Genomic DNA, 27,992 nt, shown 5'->3' with positions numbered 1-27,992 from the left:
GCATTTCATGAACTTTCAAGTAATGTATAAAAAATATTGGAAATAAAATTTAATTTATTTTTTAATGTAGATCAAGGTTTAATGAAAGGCGTTGAACAGTCTCCATTTTGGCCGAACCGTTGCAATTCTCCTTACTGCTCCCCTGATTTGGCGTCCTTTGATTCTTCTACCGTTTATCAAGGGCAAAAAAATTTTTATTATGATGGCAGGATTGAATTTCCTGTTTTTACAGGGAAACATGGCCAAGGATACCGATTTAATCAAGGCGGTGATTTCTACGCAGGGAAACATCCTACAGTTGTTACCGTGGGGCATCATGTAAATCCATTTTGGCGTCGGCTTCGCATGACGTAAAATTTCCACTACTGAAAACTTTGAGAAGGAAAAGAAAAAGAACTAAGCATTCTTTATGATGTAAATTTTAATAAACGTCTAATAAACAATAAGTTGAAATATCTCAATATGTGACAAATTTATCCTTATGACATAACTGGAAATCATTTTAATAATAAATATTACTGCCTTAAATACATTAATTGATTCCTATCAGTCAACTATAAAATGATCAATAAAGATAAAGCTATGCAGAAATATACTGCTAAGTTCTAAACATTCCTCAAAAGATTGAAACAAACACTGCTGCTAAAAATTGAATTAACATAATTAAATATTTTATAAGATAAATAAAATTAAAAAACTGAAACACATGAAATTATTTTTCGACCGCTGAGAAGTGATAAAAGTATTCATTAATATAACTAACAGTTTAAACATTCACTAACTAAAACGGCTTGTTCAATTTAAAACGAATATGTATAAGAATAAATAAATAAATAAATATATATATATATTACCGCTTTCAGAATAACGTTTGTCCAAAGTAAAAGTAATACATTTAAATAGAAGAGTCGCTGAAAAGTAAAAGGATTCTAGTGGTATTTCATTTTTATCACTGAGGACCTGTCAGTGATAGTCATTTGAGATAAACTTGCAACGAATTCAAGATAAATAAGAAAACTTAGCAACTTTTTCATAAAATAGTAATTCATTATTTATTACAAATAATATTATTAATTAAACAACTAACGTTGAGTAATTAATTAGTACGCATTTAACAAAAAAATTTAAACAAAAAAATGCAGAAGGCTAAAAAAAATCAAAAATTCGTTCAGCCAATTAAAGCTAATAATCAGTCAGTCAGTTTGAGGTGACTTACATGACCATCATTTGTTTGTTTAGTTGCTAATGCGCAGTATTGAATTAAATACAAAATTCAGACATTCTTCCATTCAAAATTTATCAAAATTTGAAATACGATTAATTAATGGAGATTCGTCATTACTTTTCAAAGCACCAACCTGAGAATTTTTTTGTAGTTACTTTAATTTCAATAAAATCTTAAAGAGTAATTTGAGATGTAATATACGCATAAATATATTATTAAAAATAATTTTATTATATTTTAATTTTTCTGTAATTTTTTTTCAGCTGAATTACGAAGTGTCGAATGAAATATGCAAGCAAGAATTATTGGATAAATACAGTATGCCGTTATCTCAAATTGTATTGCTTTTGTACATTATATTAATGTTTTAATTATATTTTTTATTCAAATAATATCATAAAATTATTTTATTTTTTAATATTAAACATTTTGCCCTAGTTTGAAATAACTGATAGTTAGGTTGTACACTGGTCACTACAGCCACTTCTATCGATTAGCTCATTTGTTGTTCTTGGTGCCCTGGTGTCAGTGTCTGGTTGATTTCATCAGTTTCTCGAAACGATGGTAATGTGTGAATTTTGTTTTTTTTGTAGTTTAATAATATTTTTATTATAAATAAAAGTATATAAAGTCTGATTTATTGTATTTATTGCCAGAAATGCCCAATTTCCATTCTTAAAAAGCATCACAGGGAAGAGAGAGATAATAAATAGCTTTTTGCTATTCATAAAAGTATTTCAATGAAAATATAGCTGTTTTTACAGAATTTTGAAAGATTTGTGAACCAATTTATTTGGACGGCTCTTGGTTACCTTTTATAAATTTTTTGATGAATCATTTTCTAGCTTGTCAATGTAATCAATAATGAACGTATATTTTTCAGCGCGAAGTAATCAGCATTCACGTCGGTCAAGCAGGAGTGCAGATTGGCAATGCTTGTTGGGAGCTGTACTGCTTGGAGCATGGCATTCAACCGGACGGTCAAATGCCCACAGACAGAAGTCTCGGAGTCGCAGACGACTCTTTCACCACATTTTTCAGTGAAACTGGGACCGGCCGTCATGTGCCGCGTGCTATCTTTGTCGATCTTGAGCCCAGTGTGATTGGTACGTAACTAATTTTCCATTTTTTAGCAGTCCCACAGTTGTATTGACATTTAAAATTTTTACAGAAACAATTTGAACATTTCCTCCCATTAATAGAGATATAAATAGAAAACTTAGAACTCAGTCGTAAATCGATTTTTTAGAAATTACGCAAATGAAAATACCTCCTACCTATGTGTTTTCAGAAATTGACATAACTTTGTTTGTTACAGATGAAGTTCGCACGGGAACGTACAGACAACTTTTTCATCCAGAGCAGTTGATTAACGGAAAAGAGGATGCGGCCAACAACTATGCCCGTGGTCACTACACCATTGGCAAGGAGATTATCGACTTGGTGCTTGATCGCATACGACGACTGGCTGATAATTGCACAGGTTTGCAAGGCTTTTTGATTTTCCATTCTTTTGGTGGTGGTACCGGCAGTGGATTCACATCACTGCTGATGGAACGATTGTCAGTGGATTACGGTAAGAAGAGTAAGCTGGAATTTGCCATCTATCCAGCGCCGCAGGTAAAAGCACTGTCTTTTTTTCTCTCTTACTCTCTGTCTCTTTTTCTCTTTCTCTCTCTCTCTCTCTCTGTTTACGTTTGGTTGTAACTATTTAAAGCTGTGGTGCTCATTTAGGTCTCTACTGCCGTGGTCGAACCGTACAATTCAATTTTAACCACCCACACCACCCTGGAACACTCTGATTGTGCTTTTATGGTTGACAACGAAGCTATTTACGACATTTGCCGGTGTGTAGATAGATTAATTGTCTAATTTCCAAGACTACGTGAAAAAATAAATGAAACAAAATTTCAGCCGCAATTTGGACATTGAACGTCCTACGTACACCAATTTGAATCGTTTGATTGGGCAAATCGTGTCCTCCATCACTGCTTCTCTGCGTTTTGATGGGGCTTTAAACGTTGATTTGACCGAATTTCAAACCAACTTAGTTCCGTATCCTCGGATTCATTTTCCTCTAGTCACCTATGCCCCAGTAATCTCGGCCGAGAAAGCCTACCACGAGCAGTTAACGGTTGGTGAAATTACAAACCAGTGCTTTGATCCGGCCAATCAAATGGTTAAATGCGACCCACGACATGGAAAATACATGGCTGTCTGTTTGTTGTATCGAGGTGATGTGGTTCCGAAAGATGTCAATGCAGCTATTGCAGCCATCAAGACTAAAAGAACTATTCAGTTTGTTGACTGGTGTCCGACAGGTTTCAAGGTGAAGTTTTTAGCTGCCGAAATATTCACTTTTGTCATATATATATATATATATGTATTACTGTGTGTAGGTTGGAATAAATTATCAACCTCCGACAGTGGTCCCTGGAGGTGATTTGGCTAAAGTTCCGCGTGCGGTGTGTATGCTTTCGAATACAACGGCAATAGCAGAAGCTTGGGCAAGACTTGATCACAAGTTCGATTTGATGTATGCAAAACGAGCTTTTGTTCACTGGTATGTTGGAGAAGGAATGGAAGAAGGTGAATTTTCAGAAGCCCGTGAAGATTTGGCAGCGCTTGAAAAAGATTATGAAGAGGTGAGTAAAGTTTAACGTTCAAAGATGAGCTAATTGTACGTATATTTACCACTAACTACTACATTTAAGGTTGGCGTTGATACTGTTGACGGAGATGGTAAAGAAGCCGATGAGTACTAAATTTCATGTCAAGAATCAGTTATCGTAATCCTAGTTTAATCTAAAATTATTTACTCTTTATTTAAAAAAGGAAGAATGTTTCAACATTTATTTAATTTATTTTTTTAGTAGCAGTGCAAACAACAATTTTCAGCATCGTTTATCATTGTAATAGCGTATACAACAAATGCTAATGTAATAAGACAATTGGAACCCACGTTTTTATGTTTTTATAACTGCAGTTATCTTTGCTTATTTTATGAATCAGTATATAAATTGATGAAGGGATTATTTATTCGTGAAACTATTTTTAAAATGCATTCAATAAAGAATTTGCACTGCACGTCTGAGATTAATAATAAACACTGGCTGCTCCCTCCACTGAAAACAGTCCAGTGCTTGTTCGCACGGCAAACTGGTTCGCCAGCAATCATCAAGTTTCATTTAAAAATTTTGAAAAGCTTATGTGTCAAGATAAACAAACTGTCAAATGGAACACGTCAGTCACTTTCAATTCAAAGTATTATATAGATAATTTTTCTTTAAAAAATAATATTTCGTAAAAGAATTCGAAATTAGAAAAAGTTTGCAATGAAATTGCATGAAAGGATTATTGTTTCATTCATTCATTTTGGAAATGAAACTGTATATGTTATTCTTGTCAGCTTATTAGCTTAAATTGTTTTCGATGAAAAAAATGCTTTTCTATAAAACATTTTCGATATATTTTTAGGCATGCATTAAAAATTAAAAAAACAGTCAATGCAATAATTATTCTTATTATAAATTTGAGAAGAACAAATATATATATATATATATATAAACTAAGCAAGCGAAAAATAGAACATGAATTAACAACAGCAAGCATAAAATGACACAACATTTCGAATGAGAAAGTCAAAGGCTAAAAGTAAATAAATGTTGAGCGCGAAGAGGAGAAAATATACAATCAATGTGGCAACAGCAGTTAGTCATTGTTGACAACCTACCACTAACCAACCAGGCAGTCTAGTGTTTTTCAGCGCTTTGTCGATAAAGTCACCATGGAGATGATGACCAGTTGTTATAACTGTTTTCAAGTGAAAAAGCATATTTCAACGTTTATCGATTTTAGCTTTTTCATGGAATAATTCTAAAAGCGCACAGCTGAAAGCTCAACTCAAAGGAAGGTTACAAAATCTACAAACTAAAACCATCGCTTTGACTACAACAGACAAATAGCTCGCTTATTCAAACACTGTTAACTGATAATCATAACTGATCATCATTTATGCTGCAATTGGTTTCACGAAAATGTACAACATTTATAAAACATTCAACGCTGGTGGTGAATTTATTAGATCTGATCAGCAGTTTTATCAATATAATTCATTATACGCAGAAATGAAACCGCAAGAAAATTTGTTAATAAACTTATAATTTTAAATTGCTAGTCAGCTTTTAAATTTATAATTTAGTTACTACTAATATATATATATATAGAAGATAAATAGTAAAGCTTAGAATAAAAAAGTGACCATTAAAAATAAACCAAAATTTGACAAATAGAATGCACAACAATTACAACCAGTAAAATTTAGGTTCCCAACAGCGAGTAAAATTCATCGCAACAACAACTAATGAAATTTAGCCGCCGTGTAAACCAATAAAATTTAAAACCAATCAGAGTTCTACGCAAAATTTACAACCAATCAAAGTGTGAAACGGCATGTCTTTGATGTAAACTCGGAATCTACCCCCTTATTGTTGTTTGTTTGGCTATGGTGCATTTGAATATTTAGCCCCTCTTGCTTTTGCACAGCTTTATGAATAAGAATTTCAGTCTCAGATGCCAACGCTAGTCAGTGCTATTTGAATGAAAATGAATTACCAAATCTAAAAATCAGAACATTACACATTTATGAATATTTTAAAATATTTAAACAACAATGATTAAAAATTTGTGCAGTATTAGCCTTACTTTTTTGCAAATAATTATTTTAAAAATAATAATACTATTTACAGTAAAGATAATATACGCGGTTCTTCTTGTATGATTTTCGTTTGATTTGCTGTTGTAATAGGTTCAGACACACAGTTTCTCAGATAAATGTCTATCACTTTTAAGCCATTACTGCTCACACTATATTAAAAGAGATGCTCTAAAATTAAAAAAAAGAATTACAATAATAACGTTTACTACTACATCTGCAGTGTCATAAATTGAACTGCTAACCAACAGAGTAGCATTGCAGCAACTGTGTAAAGCAAATGCTTCTTATATTAGCGCAAAGGCACTGACAAAATTTTCTTTTTAAATTTCCATTTAAATAAAAAGCAAACAATAAGTAAGTATATATGTATACAATCACTCGACTTCTGCCATGGACACTTCGTCGTCAGAGGTGACTGCGTTTATCAGATTGCCGACCGCTTTTCCAATATCTTGAACAGTGCTCATTAAATCACCAATTCTGTTACTACTGCTTGAGCATGTATCAGATAAAACCAAAGAATCATCTGAAAACAATAAAAAAAAACATTCATCAAAGAACAAATATATGAAAAGAAAATAAGAAATAACAACTGACCGTTCCCGCAGTGTGTCATTGCATCCGCTTGTGAAGATATTCCAGAAGACAGCATCAACTGAGATTTCGACGAATCAATACAGGTGATTCCATTTTGCTTCTGCTGCAATAAAACAAACGATTTATTTACATAAAATTAGATAAAAGTGATGTCTCTAAAAATGCTTATATATATGAGCTGAACGGAAATATAAAAGAATATTTTTCCCATTATTTCACTATTTGAGCGAAAGTACAAGAAAACAGAACAGAACAGAACAGAACATAACATGAAAAATAATTGTAACAAAATAATTCTTCTTACTAGCAAAGAATAATAGAAATACATATGCTTAAAATTAAGAAACATTAATATTAAATAAATAAATAAATAAATAAATAATAAAAACAGCAAACCTCTTCAATAAGCTGCTTAATGCGCCGCAGCTGGACTTCCAACTGTTGATTGTGCTCTTCGAGCACTTTACTGCGTTGTTCTAAACGCTGCTTTTGTTGTCGCAGTGCTTTCGCTTCATTGGCAATAATTTCTTTCTCTTCCGAAAGGATTGTGTCCATATCCAAATCCATTGCCGGGTCATCGTACGTTGCTGGTGGTGCTATACGCTGATGGTGAGTGCGAGAAAGACTAGAAGTAGAACGATGCTGGCCACGTCGTCCAAGAGATCCATTGGTCATTGGAAGCATTGGTGTGGACAAACTGTTGTGCAAGCTAGCAGCACTTTTGTCAACTTCGGCCGACATTTTATTGCGCAATTTTTCATATTCACACATCAAATTTCTTAATTTTTTAAAAAAACGTCATATGCATTGTGAACAAATTTACAATTTCATTGATTATTACAACTATTATACTCTTACTTGTTTTCATTTTGAAGATGCTTCAACAAACCGTTCAGTTCCACTTTCTGGGCAGAGTCTGTAACTGATATAATTTGAGCGGGTGAACGCACCGCACCTGCCATATTAACAGGATGCTGCTTTACATGGCAGTCATTGGTCAACGTGCTGCTCAGAGAAGAAATGACAGCGTGTTCATCATCTTCTGATTCGTTACTTTCCGTAATTGCACTTCTTTCCATATCGGCCAAATGACTGGCGTACAGTTCAATCTGCACATGAATATTTTGCGTTTCTGGATTTGTTGGTACAAGATCACGTGATTCAAGGGAGTGGCCTTCCATGACAGATTGAACAGGCAGATAGCCCAGACGAGGATGCTTTTTCCAATAGTGTTTTGATTTAAACCGATTGCGTATAACTCGACCAAAATCACGCACATCTTCACCGCTTTTAGCCTACATATATACATATACAGTATATAGGAACATTTTGCAGGGTAAAATTAATCGTAATTAAGAAATACACTAACCGCTTTGTAATATTCTTGCATGGGATGTGAGATTTTGTGATTTTTCGCAGTACGCTGGGCAAAGAAACAGTTCTGGCACATATCAAAATTAAAGCACTTCAAACAACGATATCTAAAAATGATGCGAAATTTTTAATCAACCAATGGATACAATAAACAATAATCAAGTGCACAATATACTGAAGCAAAGTATAATGAAGCGAAAAATAATAATAAAACCACAGACAGCGCTCACCTCAGTCCGACAATTGGAAACATTTTACAAACATTACACTTGGCCTGGTGTTTTTCATTTTCAGATATAGAAATACGGTGCATTGCTGCCAACCATACGATGCTTTGCGGTTCGCAATTTAGCCAATCCATGCACTGTTGCATTGTCACTTCGGCAGGATATTTGGCCTGAAAAGAGTAAAATAATAAATTAAGGAAAAATTTATCATCATACACATTTCGACCAACCATCTCGAAACAACTGCGTACACTTGGCTCAATGTTAGTACCACCAAAGGCAGCAACTTCACCAAAAAATTTGGGCACCTAAAATTCACAGCATTGCATTCACTAATAATATGTACCTATATTTCAAGCAAACAACAACAACAACAAATAAGTATCATACTTGAATACATTCATGAAGTAGCAATGCTAACTTTTTCTGGTCCAAAGAACATTTATTGTACGACACTTGATTGAATAAATCTAAAAATGAAATAAATGAAAATATCTTCGAATGTCACGATATAAGATTTCACAACTAATTTTCAATTAATCAAACTTTCATCAAAAAATACAATGAAAAACTAAAAACTAAACTTAACCAGTTTACGAATTGAATTTCTATTTTTACTTCCTAAAAGTAATCTCCACAAGAGAGTAAAGAACAATTTTACAATGTTCGAAAGCATGCAATTTCCATTCAAACAGAATAAAAATAACTTTCAACAAATAAAAATGAATTTAATAAAACAAATCACGCAAACACTGAACAGTGGGCAATAATAATAATAATAATAATAATTCACAACTTACAGCGGTATTTTTCGCTCAAAGAAGCACGACACATTAAAATCAGCGCCACTTTGAAACTAATCACACGGGTGTTGCCAGTTCTAGCGCTAAAAGTGAAACAATTTTTCTTAAGAAAAAAAAGGGATGACCAGAAGATATTATTATTCTGCAACAGAGGAAAAGCATCGTTAATTACGTACGGATCATAGACATTCAAGAGCCAGTTAAGACATAAATCGACCGCCAAAGGAATCGATCTCAGCAGATTCATGTTGTCTCTTTGCACAAGTTCGTAAATCGGCAAAAGCGTCATCACCATTTCACTCACGTCCAACTGATTGTCGTTGGCATCTTGCAATTTTCGCTGGTTAAAAATATCCACCAAATCTTCAATACTGATTAAGTCCACTGAAATTATCATTGAACAGAAAACAAAACAATGCATGTGATCATGTCGAAAGTTTACAGTATAAATTTTTCTGCAACGATCGAAGCTTCATTGCGGTTCGATATGCGGAAAATTTTACTTCATTGAATTCACTGAAACTGTTGATAATTTCGACCATTTTTGGATGATCCCATTGTGTTTTCTCCGTCTCATGGCTGTAAATGTATAAAGGCAATTTTCAACACAAAGAAATAGAATAAAAATTGGATAAACATATCAATTTTTCTACTTTATGTAATATGGAATGCGATTCGTTGAAACGGCTCTTTCCCAGGGTAAAACAACAGAACCTGATAGAAAAGAAAATTCCAAAAATAAAGCCTTCACATTAAAATATTAACAATAATAAAACACCAGCATCACCTTCAAGAAAATGCTGTGACGAAGGGCCAAATTGACGTAGGGCATTTTGCAAAATGACAATTCGATCGCCGATCGTCAACTCCAGTTCCTTGTATCGAAGATTTAAACTTTCCAAACTGTGAATCATTACTGGTGATAGACGGACGTTATCGGCAAGCAAACGACTCGAATGATCGTTGACGTCGTCCAACAGCAAACGTATATGACAAATGAGATACTGGTGGAAACCCTCAAATGGCAATATATAATAAAATAATAACACTAGTACAACACAACAATGTTTTCACTGAATAATTTTTCATATGAAATAAAAAAGAAAACACAACAAAAACACTGTGCGTAAAAATAGTTTTGCGGTGGAATGGAAAAAAGTTCGCAGCAATATAAGGTCATATCAACGAAAGCTACCATGCAGCAGCAATTGTCGCCGATTAAAAACGATGGTCAAAAAGTTGACAAGCCATTTTTCTGACCTGTATGCAATTTGGAAAGTGACTAATAAAAATGTACAGATCAAATAAAAACGGTTCTCAGAGGCTAAAAGCAGAGGTCGTCGCTATCATCATCATCATGCCAATAACCTACTAAGATGCTTCGAAGTGATGCTAAAACTAGCAGTAGGCGTCAGCGGTCAAACAACATTGTACGTAGAGGTCCACTTGCAAGCAGCTGACCTGACCCTGACCTGTCGTCAAACAATACCGAGGCGTCGTTGAAATATCCCAAAATGCTATTTTTATTTGCCAATCACAACTAAACCAATGACAACTTGATTTAAGCAAGCAAGCAGTTCATTCATTCATTCATTCATTCATTCTGTTTAGTGATAGATATGCTTATGTTCACAACCTGTGCAATATTCTACTGCTGCTTCTTCTTCTTCTTCTTCTACCGGATGGAATAATACTTGTTCTTTGCGGAGGAAAACAAGCAGAACACAAACGCAAAAAAGCGATCCACTTCAAGGAACTGCGATCAAACAATCAACAACAAACATGCTGACAACATAACATTAAATTTCACTAATCCAGTAAATCATTGACAATGTGATCAATAAATAACTAGTAAGCGATTGCAATTTCAAAACACTCTAAATCGGACGCTTAGCATGCACGCATCCCATTTCCACAAGTCACTTTGAGCAAAAAATTATAAAAAGCCTTTCATCAAATCACTTGTAAATAAAGTCAAGCAGGCAGACAAATAAAACCTCGCCGATATATCTATATACACAAGCGACGTTCGAGCATATCAGAACTAAACAAATAATATCTGATGATTTAAAAAAAATCCCACTCTATAACCTTCATCAAAAAAACTCAATAAAATATTTCTTCTTAATCAATAATAATAATAATAATTAGAATTAGAATTTAAAAAAAGACTCATTGTTGTTAAATAGTGCAGTATGTAGTAAGGTCGTTTCAAATGTTCCAAAAATAAAAATGCAAATTATCTCAGGCACATCAAAAGCAGGTAATAAATCGAAAACTGGACCTGCCAATGACACAGTTTGGATAATATTTATATGCGTGCGAACGTTGTTGCATTTCGGGGTTAAAAAAGGAGAAAAGCTCAAAAACGATGATGCTTTTGTTTAAACGGAAACTTACCCTCGCGTGTTCCATGCATTCTGCCAATTCATCCAATTTCACATCACTGATTGGCTTCCAGTGTTTCTTCAAATCTTCCGCTTCAGAGATGGCAATTTTGCAATCTTCAATTGCTTTGTCAAAGAGAATCATTTTCTGCAGATTTAAATATAGTATAAAAATAGAGCCACAGCATCGCCAAAAGCGAATAAGCCTACCGTAAAGGTATCTTCGACTAGTTTTTGCCAGTCGTTCGCACTGTCAGTTAAATCCGCCCACAATTCTTCCAATCGGTCGCTATCGTTCTTGATCATCTGGCCAACTCGTCTGGACTGCTTCTTGCCAACTAGCATTTCTGTGTTTTCAAAATTTTTAATATACAGAAAACTTCTTTGCACATCTTATTTTTGCAAGCATATTCGAACAAACCTTCCGTTTCATCAGAATCCATCGACGACTGCAACGCTGGACGTAAGTCTTGTTGAAGCAAGTAACTTCGAGCAATTTGAATAATTTCTTTCACTGCTTTCTCTTGATTGGATATTCCTGTTTGCAGTTGCTTAAAATTTCAACATTCATTGTCATTATCCGTTTGAACAGAATAAAAAAAAGAATAGAGTAAAATTAAATAAATAAATAAATAAAATAAATAACAGCAAAAAAACCCAAATAAAAAAAGTCGTATTGCATGTTATATATATATATATATATATATATATATATTCGCGCGCGCGACTTAATATTAAACAAAAATGACTGAGGAACTAATTACATTTTAATGACCATTATGAAAAGACCAGTGTTTTATAAATTACAGATCACTAAGTAGCCAAGGGTGGAAAATCAATTCTCACCAACTGTGTGCATTGCTTCTAATAAGAAACTAACGTGTGTTTTAAAACCAAAAGTATAATTGAATTCACTGATCGATCATCATCATCATGTGTGCGTGTGTGTGTATGCGTATGAGATAGTGAATAAAACGGCTATAAGTATCAAATCCAGTACGCTCAGCTTATCAACATCCGCCAGTTTAAATAGAGACAAAATGAAAAATATGCTTGCTGCTTAGATTCAATCTATAAGATACCTTTCAAAATTGAGAAGCATCACAAAACAACCGATCATCATTACGGAACATCGTTGACCAATGCTTCCTCTTCTATCATTTTAGAAATATATAAATGGAAAAAAAGAAAAAAAAATTTCTCTTTCTTCCATCATAACCCACATTTGAATTAAATATTAATTATCAAATGAACAATTCAAAATTCACAAAAAATAATCTCTCGAACAGATAGATAACATGTTTGTTGTTTTCCAAATGTCAAGTGAATATATATAAATCAAATTAGCATGAATCATTGGCAGCAATTAACCTTCATAAAACTGTATTAAAATTGCATTGTTTTAATAGTTCATTGTTAAAATTGCATCCTGATTTAAAATTTATTTGAACTTATCATCCACGTGTTTGTTGAAAAAACAGCATATATAACAAACACACAAAATAGCAGCATTCATTGTTATTCGCAGCTTATGAAAACATGAAATACCGCTGCGACACAATGAAACAATGAAAAAATTAAATATTCGTGGACTCAAAATAAATAAATAGTTTTAAGCTAAAATAAAATAGCAAAACTGGTCGTAATTTCACATCAAACACAAAATAGCATTGATGAATTGGTGTGAAAAAAAGCAAACCAGTCATACTTGATTTTAGCACTGGAAAAGAATGACACATTTGAAGGGCATTAGCACATTTTACAGAATTACTGGGTTTCATGCTTGAGGAAAACATTACGAAAACTAAGCAGTCTCAGAAATCCTATTTTTATTTTTACTTGTATGCTATTTTTATAAATAACTAACTAACTATTCAATCAGACAAACTAAAATTTGTAGATAGTTAGTTCATAGTTGAAAAACTACAAGCTTAAAATTGAAATCTATTAGAATAATTAATTGCACAATAATAATAGTAATAATAAATTAAATAAATAAATAACAAACCTGAATAAATTCATTCTGCAATTTGATTTTCTCTGAATCGCCGGCAATCGGCTGCTGGCGTAAAAGTTCCCTGCTAGCATCTTCGGTCCAACATATCAGCTCTTGAAGTTGAGTAGTCAAACGTTCCCATTGTTCTTGGGCAAGATCTAAACGCTGCTTGATCTCATCGGACAACTTCACCACTTGTTCCCAGCGTTCGTTTAATTGCATCAATTCCCCTTGAAAGTCGCTTTTCTCTTCGGAGAACATGCTGTTCATTAGCAGCGTTTTGGCCGTATCACACAACGAATGAAAAACCGTTTCGTGAACTTCTATCTCACCGCTAACGCCCTGAAAAATGCAAACATTTAACCTTTTCTCTTAATAGAAGAAAAAATTTTTTTTCTAAACAATAAAATATATAAATAATCACAAACAAAAATAAGCATATAATAAATGAGTGAAAATTGTGCCATGCGCTCAAATTGTCGTGCAATGAATGCTATTTGTATATTTTTATTCGAGTAACTGAACAGTAAAGCAAAATCAATCAATCAATTTAAAGAGAAAATATTTTTTCCAATGTATTTTACAGATAGCTAAAGCTGAGCATGAACTTGAAGCGTGATTACATCACAAAGAAAATTAAAAAATCAACTTCTTAATCAATTACACATTTTTTGCTAATAACATTCAGATGAGCTAATAATAATAACAGTATTACTATTATTAATAGCAACTGACTGCTGCTACTACTAGTACTATTCATAAGCAGATGTAGAGCAGTAAGATGCAGTAAGATTGTGAAACAATGTTGAACGCACGCACATACGCGCGCGTGCACGCGCAATTTGGAATCCCTACTAAAATTTGTATGAAATTAAAATGACAAAAAAATCTCGGCTACATATGCCGCAACATGATTATATGTTTCAGTTGAAAAAAATTCACTTAATAAACAAGCCCAGGCGTATAACAACACAAAGATACAAAATAAGATTTTTCACTGAATCTCTATCATTTAGATAAAAAAAGTTAATCGCATTATATGCAATATCAAAAACTTCAAAAAAAATCACAGTCTATTTATTGAACAATTATTCAAAAATAAATGAAAACAAACATACACTCGTTTTAATATTTTCTAATTATTCAGCTGAGAAGTAGTTCAACAAAATTCTTACAGAAATGAGCATAATGGCTGCATAATTTTAACATTTTTCACAAATTTAAAAAATTAATATATTGTCATGCCCAAAATATTACACGTATAAATAAATATACTAATTAATATAATTGATGCAATTTTTGTTCTTACCTTCCATTTGTCACGTAATTCTTGGCGATAAGCGACATCTTTCAGCAGCTGTGCCAAGCTGCTGTCTGCATCCAGAGATAGTATTTGACTTTCAATTTTCCCAAGCCAACAACTGAACTCTTGCAATGCGGTGAAAAAATCTTTTCGACCACGACACGAAGCTTCCAGTACTGCTTTTCTTATTCTTAAGCTGCAAAAATACATACACAAACAATCAAATCCAGGATAACCAATGCTAATCCGATGATAGCAGTACGAAAAACTATACTAATAAAAAAAATTATTGGAAATGCGATCGATCCCGAATTACTTTGGACTACTTGAAACTTATACAACTTTCTTGGTCTACGAATGGTCTAAGTTTTATAAACACGAAACTAATCCTATGTTTTCTGGAAAATATTCAGATTTAAACGAATATAAATCTATAATACGGTCGTTTACTTGTCATTTATTTTGCTCCATAATGTATTCATGTTTGATGTAATCTGGCTCAGCGTAGACGCATCGTCATGAACGTATGATTCAACAATGAAATTCGATATTTCGTTAAAATCTGTCATTTTCTTTCGGTAAATATCCATCTCAGTGGCCAGTTGCTAAAAACATGCCGACAATGAATAGTTCTTTCAAGAAGCAAAGTCAATAAAAAAGCTAGTAGTAGTAGTGTGCAGCTGAAGAAAAAGCAAACAAATTTCCTCATTCTATCATAAATGGAATACCTACCTACCACCTAGTCAACACTCAATTTTCACGTGACAAAAAATTATTTATTTCCTTTTGATTGAACAAAATATTGTCTAATATTCAACTCTTACAAAATTAAATTATGCCATTCTCTGTTTGTTCACAATCCATTTGTAAAAGCTGATGCCGGCTATATAACTAAAGCAGAAAAACAATCAACAAGCTTCGAAATGCTTTTAACATCAGTTCCATCCATCATACAAAAAGAACTAACAGCACCTGTAATGCACCCCTCTATCTAGAGGTTGGCTGGTGATAAAAATTGTCAAATGAAATTTACTTTTTTCTCTTTCGAAGATGAAAGCTACAATAAAATGAAAAACTACAATAATTCAGTTCTCACAAAGCTAAATAGAAAAACAAAATATTCAAAACATGATTTGCTCATTGAAATGCATAACAACATTCTACCGAATGTTTCATTCATTACTTTTTAACAAAATATACCTATACTACATAATAATAATAATAATAATAATAATAATATAAACGGAAAGATACTAAAATAGGCAAGCCTTTCAGTATAACAATTATCCCATAATTATACATGTTGAAAAAAGAAAATCACAAAAATCATAATCATCTCATTATACTGTTTCACTTAAAAAAGACAATTAAAGTGGAATTTTTTTACAAAATTCACTTCCATCTACTAGACGATAACGACAAATCATAACAGTACAAAGTATTCTTCTGACGTTGTAGAATATATTAACACATGGAGTAACACACTGACGTTGTGTGTCTGTCTGCCTGCCTGCCTGCCCATATGGCTCCAAGAAAATCAATCGTTCAACAATTGGAGATTGTATCTTTCAGTATGAGTCAAAATGAGTCATAAATCTTCAAAATGAGAACGCTAAACGTCTTGCCAAATGTTTTAATGATCAGTGACCGTGAAATGAATGAAGTTCATTTCGAAAAATTTTATCATCTGGAAAAGGCATGTGATGCACTCACGCTACCTAAACTTCATCTTCAATCAACAGCAGACAAGTGTGAAATTAAAGTACTGAGTTGAATTTGATAAATGTGATATTTAATTTTAAAAAAAGTTGTATAAATAAATTCAATTCCATCAATTAATCATGCAATGAATTTCTATCTAAAATTTGCAATATTCGTATATAAACTGAATTTCAGCAGCTCCATCAGTCTGACAACAAATGCAATAGAGAAAAAGTTCTTCTGTTAATAATAATAATTGCTCATTCACAATTAAAAAAACAAACAATAATAATAAAAGAAAAAAAAAGGAAATTATTATAAGCACTGCACTCACCTCAAGAGCAACGAGCTCTCTTTGCAACTTGTCTATAGGCACGTCGGATACTTTGGCACTTGAAATTTTCTTTTCCGTACTTGATAAGAAAACTTCAATTTCAACTCTCAAATCATCCCATGTTCGACAATTTTCCAGCATTTCGACCAGCTCTATCCGACGTCGTTCCACTTCTGTAATACGCTTTTTCCATTCTTTGTGCAAAAGTTCAGCTAAAATTTCAATAATAAATTTTTAATAATAATAATAATAAACCAAGCAAGCATCATTCAATACATCATCATCACTGCGTACCTTTAAATAGTACGTCTACATTTTGATCCGTCTCCAATATTTTTAGAACATGCTTTTCATTAGCATTCAACTGCGATAGGAATGACTAAAAAAATACAAAATTATGAAAAGATAAAAAGTTTAATTGAAAACAAACTTGTTCTTTTTTCATTGCAGCACGAATTTCACTTGAATCGTGCAACTTGCAAAATACAACACTTTCCAGTGTCATATCGGACAACCAATGACTCCAACGAATAAGCTCTTGCAGATTTTTTCCAGCATTCAACATTGGGGATATTGGGGCATCTGTTGATGTTAATCTTTGAGTTTCAGGTGCAGTGGAAGAATCCTGCTGTACAACAACTGCATCTGCAATATCACTGGTGCCGATTGATTCTAAATTGGTTGCCAGAAAAGAAAAAAAATAATACGATAAAAATCACCACTGATTGCGCATATATAAAAATATTACTGCTTTTCACCTTGTTCACTGAGAGATGGAACAATGATGTCGTCATTTTCTAATCGGACTTCATTGTTCAAACGGGCACTTTCTAGTTCCAAAGAACGACTTGATTTTTCCAACAAAGCAAAAGCTCTTTCCGCTTCGCTTTCTTTTACTGCAATATTGGAATAAATTTTAATTTCAAAGTTTAATAATTTAAATATTTAAAAACAACAACAACAACAAGACTTGAAAATAAAATAAAACCTTCGTCTTCTTCACTTGTGCTGCGTGAAGACGATTCGAACAGTTCAGTCATGCGCAATATTCCGGCCCAGCTGTTATACAACTGCTTCACAGCATGCTCAGTTGAACTGCACAATTTCACATCCGACAATTCAGCTTCTTCTCGAATTGCATTATAAGAAGCAATAAAATCTTCAATTTCCTCTTTTTTGCTTTTAATCTCAGCATCCAATGCCTATATATATATATATTAAATGTCGGTAAAAAAATTTTAAACATGACAATTATTGAAATTTTCACTCACATCAGGATCGAAACGCGCCGGGGTGTATATAGTTGCAGATTTGTATTCGAGTAATAAATTTTTCATATTTTGAGCCCAAATGGACATTTGTCTGAGTTGATCCCAAAATTGATTACACTGATTTATCTTTTGGTCATAAAGTTGCAACTTTTGATCCACATCTTCCTTTACCTGAATCATCATCATCATCATCATAAACAATAAACTCTGTGACTGAACACTGCTGACGAAGTGAAATTGGAAATGATTTCAATGAAAACAAAAAAATGCTATACTTGTTTATAATAAATTAAATAAAATTAATTTAAATTAAGTCTCACTTGAACAAGGCGCTGTTTGAGACTGTCGACATTTTCTTTGAGATCAATTATCACAGCTTCTGATATCCCTTTGTCAGTGTCAATGTTGTCAACAGCAGAGCTTAAACTTTCCAACTGCTGTTCTTTGGTGACTGTTTCTGATTTTTTTTCCTGAAAAACAATGATGCCAACGAGCGCATGACGACTGGCTTTAATTCCAAAAAGCTGTCAAAATATTATACCTCAATTCTTTGCTTGAAATCGGCCAACTGTTTCGCGTCAGTTGGATCACATAACGTCGAAAAAAGAGTGTCGGATTCGTCAAACCAAAATAAAAGTTCCTCTATTTCTTCTTTCAATTCAAGATCATAATGCTTAACTCTGCAAAAGGATATTTTTGAGCAATGATTTTCCAAATATTATCATCAATCAGTTTATGCAGCACTGCAACATTATATTACATTATATTATTCAACAGTAATAAAAAACTTTGAAATTAATAAAATAAACAAGCAATGACAAATTGTAAAGTGCAACTGTAATGCTACTAATTTGCATTGATAACAAAACGCATTGTAATATGTAATGATAATAGCACTGATCACATTAGATCAAAGGTATCAAGCAAAAGTAGTCGATATCGACCCTATGGGGGTCGATGAAGTTTGGGATCGAACATGAACTTTGAAATCCCATTTGAAGAATTTATTTCGTGGAGAACTATTTTCCAACAATAATTTATAATTTTATGAACTATCAAGAGACACGACAAGAAAGGAACAAAGCAGAGGAACAGATTGAACCTGGAAATACGTGGTGACTTACGCCTGAAACTCCTTCTCATTAACGATGACAAGTAGTTCAATAAGAAATATCATAATGGTTAAATAAATAATTATCAACTACCTTTAACTTCATCATGAAGTTATTAACATTATTATTTACATGAATACAGCCATTATAGGAACAGATATACAAATCGAAGAAAGGGTAATTTGAACGTAAAAGTAAAATGAATCTGATCGAGAATCAGTAAAGGTAAAAAGGGTAAAGAATAACTTATAATAAAGAAATTTAGTATTAATAATATTAATTTCACAAACTTGTGGGTCGATGAGGCATCATGGAATCCACAAGGGGTCGATGGTATAAAAAGTTTGCCCATCCCTGCATTAGATCATTTCAAATGATAAATAAATGAAAGCATAAATAAGAACACACCAACAACAATTCCCGCTAATGATAAAGTTCAATTAACAATTAATTTGAAATTATTAACATATTGCAACTAGTGGATTAGAGAATAATGTAAAAAATACGAAAATTGAAAAATTCAATTGTAATATATAAATGGAAAAGAAAAGGGAACACTTAACACGCACATACACACACACACACACAGACACACAACTGCTACCTGTTTCTGTTTTCGATCATTTTCGTTTTTAATGAATTTAGCCGATACGTAGCCTTTTCTAATTTTTCTTTCAGCAAGCTGACGTCAGTAGAAGATAAACAATTGGAATATTTGTCTTGCATATCCACCAGCGCTTGAGTAATATTTTCAATTTCCTTGCAGCTATTATTAATATCCTAAAAATTGTGTTTCACACACCGTTGAAAGAAGAATCAGCTAATTGAAATTTACTGAAGAAAAATACAAATGAAAAACAACCACCTATGTACCAAGCTGTGAAACCCCACCATATATATCAACCATATCAGATGATATTTATACAAGAAAAAAAACCAGCAAAAAGTTTTCATTAGATAAGATAAAAAAAGAAATTTAATTAAAAAAATATATATAAAACTGCTCAATGTAATGATTAAGAGCATGCATGTTTATCAGCAAAGAATTAATTTCATTAAAAAAAAACAGAAAACTGAATATACAGACAATATGTCAACGTGTTCCATATATATTATCACAAGTGAAAAGATTTTTGAAAGCAGAAAGTTGACAAATTAAAACTCACGTTCATGACGGAATCGGTTATTTTAGTCGCTTCTGGATCATTAATGGATATAGATGGAATAAGCCTGTTTTCGACATGTTCTAGCCAAGCCATCACTGAATACAGACGTTGATGAAGTGATTGCCATTGTTGCAGAGCTGCTTGGAACAGACTAAATATATATTTTTTTTAACAAAAACAGAAAAATTCCTTCCAATTGTGAAAGAAATATGCGCATTTTACTTGGTAAGTGAAAAAAAAAATTACCTGAAATGTTCCATGTAAGTTTTCTCCAAACTGTCCAAATGAATGTTCAATTCGTCCACTATTTGTTTCACGTTTGCTTGTTCCGATTCATCCAAGTATTGATGAGATACACTGTCATGTAAATTCCACAGTTTCCCAATACGATCTTTAAGTTGTTCAACATTTTCAGTTAAATCCTTAAATCAACATCATCAATTGAATAGCTTAGGCATTAAAGTAAAGAAGCACATTTGAAATTATAAATTGCAAAATATAATACGCGCCATACGCCCGTATGTTTCAGCATTATGCTTCTCACACAGCACACAACCAACAATGGTGTGGGTATTTACGCATCGTTGATCGTTGGTTCAAGTTGAAATGCCTTATTTTTATGCTGCGTGCAATTTTTCCGTTTACTTACCAAACACTTGAAGAAGTATTTAAAAATAAGATTGTTTAAGTTGAATTGGAAGTTATTATTAAACAGGTTAACACAGACAAAAGCACTATTTTATAAAATCATAATAAAATTTTTATCTCCCCCCCTCTCTCTCTCTCTGCTGTGTACGATGTTCTCTTATGCTTTCCATTTGAAAACAAATAAACGATAAATGGGAGAGAGGGAGACTGGAAAAATGATTTGCATATGCAAGCAAGCAAACATGCAGCATTAAGAGATGAAGAAATTTGTCAGGTTAAACAAATAAGAAAACCAACTAACCTGAAATTCAGTTTCTCGTTCAGTAAGACCGGTGAAACTGAAGTTTTCACTTTCAGGGCATAAGGACAGTTTCCGTTCCAATTTTGAACATTCCTCTTTGACTTTGGCTGATTCAACAATAAAAGCGTCCATTTTGGCTTTTGCATTAGCTTTCTCTTCGAGCTGTTTCACATGGACGGTAATGTTGCTTTGCGCTTGTTGCAAAAGCTTGTACAAACTGTCAGCGGACGATTCAGGAAAAGCAACATCCAAATGTTGAAACTCTTCTTTGGTTGTTACCAACAAATCAGTCAGAGAATTTTCCACATTTGTCAATCCTTCTTGACAATTTTTCACTTCATCAGTATTCATAGTCTAAAAAAATAAAGTGAGAAAATATTTGAATCAATTCATGCTAATGATGATGATGATGATGATGCATTCGAAATTTATATCAAAAGTAGAAAAAGTAAATATTGCCATATCTGTATATGATAAGAAAGAGATAACAATTCCCCCTCCCCCTCCCCCCTTCCTCCTCCAAATGTCGTCAACTTACTTCTAGAAAGACAAGATTTGAAAGCAAATTTTTTGCATTGTTATTCAAAGTGTCATATCGTTGTTGAAATCGTTCATTCGCTTCAATGATACTTTTAATTTTTCCATCCAGCTAAAAGAGAGAAAAGAAAACAGAGTAATAATCAATAATTTGAAATATTTGTATAATTTTGCATATTGTATTGGACAAACAAACCAATTTCAATTTCGAATCCATGTGTTCCAATTTGTTGACAATTGAAAGCACGTTAGGTCTCAGTTCAATTTTGTTCGCCTGTTCGCTTTGATGCAACAACTGATTCACGTTTGTTGAACAAGCTTCGATGGTATTCGACACGTCCTGTAAAACAACAAATAAAATTAATATTAAAATTTTTTTTCATATATCACATCATATTCGATAATTATAATAAATTTACTCCAATTTTGCTTTGCAACATTTTGAAATCTTGCTCAGAAGCGCCGAGCAGTTCTTCAACTGAATTGATGCTTTTCGCCAATTCAGTAGTTTGAACAAGCAAGCGATCAGTGAAATCGGACGATTCGGACGCAACTGGAGTTGAAGAGCCCACACGTATCGTATCTTCGCTTATCATCGACACGTCATTGCTCTCATCATTATCACCATTATTACCATCTTTGCCGAAAAGCATGCTCAAAGAAATGCTCGCCTGATCATCACTTTCACTGGTCGACGAGCTGCGTGTAGCAAGTTCTTCCTTAAATAAAAAAAAACAAATAAACAAACAAGAATGATGAATCATAATTTTCTGAATATGAAAGAGCAAAAGTGAACTCAAATCACAGAAACATTATACCATCCATTAGCATTATTAGCAACTATACAACAGTGCACACTTTTCTCTCCCTCTGAACAACGGGTCATCAGAGAATAAATGAAATCACAATTTCACATTATATTACTGTTGTTCAATTTCGATGCTGCTATTCATTTACCATTTTTACAATAAATCGCTCCAAAGTTGAACACACTCGGACAATTGAAATTTACGAATTAATTTTAAAATGTCTGCATTGCCAAGAAAAACCAATGTCAACAACAACTCAACACGCATAATTTCTGTGCCTAAGCGTCACATTACTGTACATCGCACGCGTCATGCTCTAAATTTGCAAATTCTTTCTCAATTATTCATTATTCTCTCTCTCTCTCTCGTTCACGATACGTGTAAAACTATAATACAGAAAATATTTTTTTCTCTTCCCTTTCTAGACCAAGGAACATTAATAAGAAAAAAACCATTATATATTTACTTTTAGTTTTTCCATAAAACTGTCCCATCGTCTGCGTAGATGGCCAGAATCGTCTTCGATTATATGCAAACGGTCAGCATCTTTAGCAATAGCACCGGCGGCTGCTTCGAGACAACTGTGCAACTGATGCTGATGTGAATTAAGCAATGCAAGTTGGATCTACGAAAATATTCAAAATTACAAAAAAACCATATTTTATAATAATTTGAAATTTAAAAAACACAAAAATTACTTTTAGCACTTTCAAATCACGATTGGAACTCGTTATTTCTTTTTCAGCCGTATTAAGCATTGACGACACTGCTGCGTGCAAATTGTAAAATTTTTTCTGCGCCTCTACTTGTTCCAATTTTGAATGCTATCATATATCAATAAAAAAAGAAATTTTTTACAATTATTTTCAATCATTTTTTCCACACGAATTAATTCTACCTGATAATCCATTGACCATTCGTCAAGTTTGTTTGTCAAATTTTTTATACGATTTCGAAAAACAAGCAAAATTCCGTCCAATTTGCTCGTCGACTGCCCTTGAGTGAGATGCATAAATTTTTTCACATAACTCTCCATTTCTTTCAAATACTGATTGCAATTGGAAATTTCTCGACGATAATTCTGCAAATAAATCCATTAAAATATATTATTATTATAAACTATCCACCAACTACTAGTAGTAGTAGTACTACTGACCAAGCATCTTTTGCAACGTTCATCAAAATTTTGCGGGTCTTCAGGATCCCATTTGCGCAGATTTGTTTCCATTTCATTCAAAAGCTCGTTGCAATTTTGCAAATTTGTAGAAGCCGTTGCAAGCATGCGTCGAATTTCTTGAAAATTTTCTTTTGTTTCACTGATCTAAAAAATTGAAAAATAAAAAAAACAATTTCCATTATTCTTCTTCTAGCTAATCAGTTTCTTGTTTTTAACCATTTTTTAAAATTATCAAAAAACTGCAACCAAGCTACTAAAAATATTCTAGAGTAAAATTGACTGCTGTTTCAAAAATGTGAATGAACGTTAGAAAAAAAAAGTATTTTTTAAAAAGCATATTCTCACACCTTTGAAAAGAATGCTTTTAGGTGATTTTCGACATCATCGATATCATCCAAAGCGATAGATGAACGGGCGTTTTGTTTCGACGCCGTATCCTTTAAATCGTCAATTTCACATTGCAGTTCATTGAGTGCCTCTAATGTTACCTGGAGAAAAATTTCAATAGGCAAAAATGTCCATTGTTAATTATTAAAATATAATATATACTTACTTCGACTTTTTCTAATAATTGATCAATCTCATCCAAATCATCAGTTGCCACCGTGAGAAGAGTAAAACTTTGTTCCAAATCTTCCAAAATGCGTTCAACTCTTCTCAAACGATCATCAAGCTCGCTAGGCTGCTTATACTGTTCCAGTCTACTTTGTACATCGCACATTTGTTTCTGAAAATATTTTTTACTCAACATTCGACATAAAAGTATGAAAAAAATGATATATATTTATAAAGATTTACTTTCAAATGGTTGACCTGTTCAGCTAATCTGCCCGCGGCCTGTTGCAGACCAAGCTGCTGATACTGGGCAACTTGTTTTTCCAGATCAAAAATGCATTCTTTGTGTTCGTCAAATTCATCATAAAGTTTCTTAAAATACAATATAATGAAGTTCAAAAAATATATTTTTTTCCTGTTTATTATTCGCATTAGTAAAATTATACTTTCTTTCTCTTCACAAACATGCATTTCATAAAACGATAAAATTATATAAAAATCTGCTTATTTGTAACCAAAAAAAACATCACAGTACAAGTTTAATAGAAAAAAAAGAAACTACTGAAAATTTAACAAATAAATCATGGCTAATTATTCAATTTTACAATTATCACTACTGACGATCAGTTCGACCTTTTAACAATACCGAAGAGAATACCAGCGTGCAAATAAATAAAATGTGCAACGAGCGTGCAAAAAAAGGTAATCATTATTTATGCGCAGAATAATTCGAATGCAACTATTTAACAGTCATTTTCGTTCACAGGAAACATTTCAAACTTGAACATCAATAACATTATACTGTAGAACAAGTTGAGAGTAATAATCGAATGGGAGAGGGAATGCAATGTGCATTATTCTACATGCTAAAAATGTGTAAAACCTATTACATACCAATAGAAGTTCCCCGCGAGAAAAAAGCATCTAAAATTGTGATTTGTAAATTAATTTAAAATTCACTTAAAATGAAAAACAAAAAACAATATAGACAACCTTGTACTCTTGTGGAATATCAGAAGCAAGTATATCACATTCGGAACGCGCTCTGGTGATAAAATCGACTCGTGAAATCCACGACAAGCATTCGTGCAACTGTTGTTCAATTTTTTGCGCTTCACGGGCATCGGTTTCCAGAAATTTTTGCCTTTCTTTAGCCTGAAATAAATTTCAATTAATAAATGAAATTTGAAAATTTCATATTTTTTCATTTCTACTGGTTCAAGAACTTTGTCCCTTTTTGCCATATATTTTGCCAATTCGTTTCGAACAGCGTTCGACAGGAAATTTTCATTGTTCAACGTGTTCGCAATTTCAATAATACGATTATGACCACCGCTACCTTCCATCAAACGTTCAAATTCCTTCAAAAAAGAAGTCATAATTTTTACAACAGAAAAAAAAATTAACATAAATATGTGTGGTTTTTTTTCAAAAAAAATCAATAATAGAAGGGAAAATAACTGTTGTTAGTTACATCAAGTTGTTCAGAAAACTCTTCAGCATCTGTAGCAGATTTCATCGGCTCGTTCAGCATCTGTTCAAGTCGATCAAGTGATATTTTTTCAGCAGCCACTAGTTCTAATAAAATTTTATTTTTTTTTGATTTTTTGCAAAAAATAAAAGAAGCAATTTTTAAATTATAATAACTGAAGAAAAAAAATAGTAATTACCTTGAAATTCTTTCCACAATTCAAATGCATCGGTCAGAACGGACAATCTGGCTTCCATTTGTTGGCATATAGCCGACCACTGTTCACGTGTGTTCAAAAATCGCCTCTTCAATTGCAAAGAAGCATCATTAGCCTCGCTTGCTGCTTCGACTATCTGCTCGCCCATCAGTGCAGCATGTTCGACAATTTCTGCTTTGCTGCGCAACTCATCCAAAATTTGCTATAATAAATTACAATAAATATATGCATTCATTGAACAACAAGAACAACAACAACAACAAAAGTTTTCCTTCCATATGTCTCCTTCTTCCAACATATTTTATCAATCGAAACAACTCTCCTTGCGGCACCTTTATAAAATTGAACACAAACATGTAAAATAGATTTAAAAAAGAAATACCCAATATATTATTATTTTTAACAGGAATTTTAACATGCAATCAACATGGGCATTCAATCAAATTCTGAAGACAAAGACACTTTTCAATTCCAACCATAATGAATCAATGAAAATGCTAAGCGAAGCTTAATTAAATAAACAATGTTCAATTAATTGTAAATTGAATATTTTTTAAATGAAATATTTTCTAAAAAAAAGTTACAAACCTTGTGTTGCTTGATCATGGTGTGAAGTTCTTTACCGGAAGATGGATTGCCAAAAGTTTGTATTTCTTGCTCCACACTCCAAAGCCACTGAGTTAACTGTTGCACTTCGTCAAAGATCACTTTACTCTGCGTGTACGCTTTATTCAAGCTGAAAAATAGGAAATAAAAAACCCATGCACTCTGATTATTATTTACATTATTGTTCTTAGAGTAAGATGGCAGAAGTGAAGGAAAAATATTTTTCAAATGATACAAATGCGTCAGTGTTTCTCCCCCAACCCCCTAAAAGTTAAACAAACAAACAAACAAACAAACAATAAATCTAAGATAATATTGATGATGAAATAGAATTATAAAGATATCAAATTTTGAGGAAATATTCATACCTTTCATGCTTCGCCTCGGTTACTCTTACAACATCGGTCCATCGTGAGTCGATATCTTCCATACGTGCACGCAAATATTCACCAACTCGAGGTTTGCAGTTAAGTTCCAATTCATGCACCCAAGTTTCCATTTGTTGAATTTTCGGAACAAGCGTCTCAATATCATTCATCAAAGCCTGAAATATTATTCATTTTTTCCTGACAACATAACCAAACTTTCAACCATTATCACAAACCACATACAAAAGTTCCAACAAGTACAGTATAAATGAAAAACTTTTATCATACATATAGTTTGCTGAATGAAAAAGCAAAAGAAAAAAAAAAGAACGAAATTATTGGGATTATTCAAACACACACACACACACCTGACTTTGTTCAAGCTGAGCTTTCAGTGTTTCAGTATTACCAAGTGCAGGTTTTTCAGCTTGAATAAACTCCTTCACTTGTAGCATCCAATTTTCTAATTCAGATGCCCGGAATTCCCAATCTTGAAGCTTACTCATTCCAGCTTTCAAACGTGTCAACTGATTGGTCAACACTCTTTCAATATCTGTCCATCTGAAAACAATTCCAAAGCAGAACATTTGATAATTATCTTCTTTTTGTTATGAAATATATATATTTGAGAAAAATTTGAATAAACTGTGAAGCAGAACAAGAAAAAAATTACCGTGGAACGACACTTCTGAGTTTCTTGGACAATTTGTCGTAAGCGCCAGTACCCTCGCGTAGCAGTTCATCGGCAGCGTTGGCGACAAAATTCAAATTTTCCCTTTGAACAGTCATCTCATTTTGTAAATCCTATTCAATTGAATAATAATAATATTATTATTAAAATATAAATAATTTCACAAAAATTAAAAGCAAAAAACCATACTTGTAATCGTTGTATTTTGGCAGCTGTAATGTCCAATTCATCAATGCTATCCAAATCTTGCGTTGCAATCACATCTTCGGCACAGTCGAGCCATTCACTCAACGACTGCAAAGCTTGCTCCAAGTGTGGAGCTGGTGTTCTGTCAAACTGATTCGAAACGGATTCATAAGTCATTTCTACAACCAAACAGACGATTGATTTAAAAAGAAA

At 32.8% G+C, this 27,992-nt stretch overlaps 2 protein-coding genes across 2 annotated transcripts; one reads left to right on the top strand and one right to left on the bottom strand.

Annotated features, from left to right (window-relative positions):
• Positions 1-199: 199 nt before the first annotated feature.
• Positions 200-3,990, top strand: Tsp_08041 (tubulin alpha-1 chain). The gene is given in 8 exon segments (XM_003373395.1): positions 200-268; positions 2,109-2,331; positions 2,517-2,845; positions 2,960-3,072; positions 3,140-3,554; positions 3,625-3,814; positions 3,827-3,870; positions 3,940-3,990. The coding sequence occupies 8 exon segments, from the start codon at positions 200-202 to the stop codon at positions 3,988-3,990; spliced, it is 1,434 nt and encodes a 477-aa protein (XP_003373443.1).
• A 2,326-nt stretch (positions 3,991-6,316) lies between these two features.
• Positions 6,317-27,956, bottom strand: Tsp_08040 (zinc finger protein). Its single transcript, XM_003373394.1, has 44 exons — positions 27,758-27,956; positions 27,271-27,500; positions 26,903-27,078; positions 26,517-26,664; positions 25,455-25,601; positions 25,234-25,395; positions 25,135-25,164; positions 24,484-24,612; positions 24,239-24,412; positions 24,033-24,173; positions 23,665-23,829; positions 23,407-23,589; positions 23,207-23,332; positions 22,119-22,418; positions 21,896-22,039; positions 21,701-21,811; positions 21,163-21,516; positions 20,460-20,635; positions 20,214-20,364; positions 19,652-19,827; positions 18,477-18,615; positions 18,256-18,405; positions 17,936-18,106; positions 17,653-17,866; positions 17,095-17,309; positions 16,959-17,043; positions 16,665-16,837; positions 15,080-15,234; positions 14,636-14,825; positions 13,339-13,668; positions 11,752-11,881; positions 11,541-11,677; positions 11,344-11,478; positions 9,731-9,959; positions 9,120-9,327; positions 8,941-9,026; positions 8,531-8,610; positions 8,371-8,448; positions 8,144-8,310; positions 7,909-8,020; positions 7,398-7,834; positions 6,936-7,317; positions 6,540-6,642; positions 6,317-6,468 (listed from the first exon to the last, which is right to left on the bottom strand). Exons 1-44 carry the CDS (start codon positions 27,954-27,956, stop codon positions 6,317-6,319), a joined length of 7,680 nt encoding a protein of 2,559 aa, XP_003373442.1.
• Positions 27,957-27,992: the final 36 nt, after the last annotated feature.

This window comes from Trichinella spiralis (assembly GCF_000181795.1).
Source record: "Trichinella spiralis strain ISS 195 chromosome Unknown Scfld6, whole genome shotgun sequence".
Classification (NCBI taxonomy): Eukaryota; Metazoa; Nematoda; class Enoplea; order Trichinellida; family Trichinellidae; genus Trichinella; species Trichinella spiralis.
This window is presented reverse-complemented; position numbering and strand designations above follow the sequence as displayed.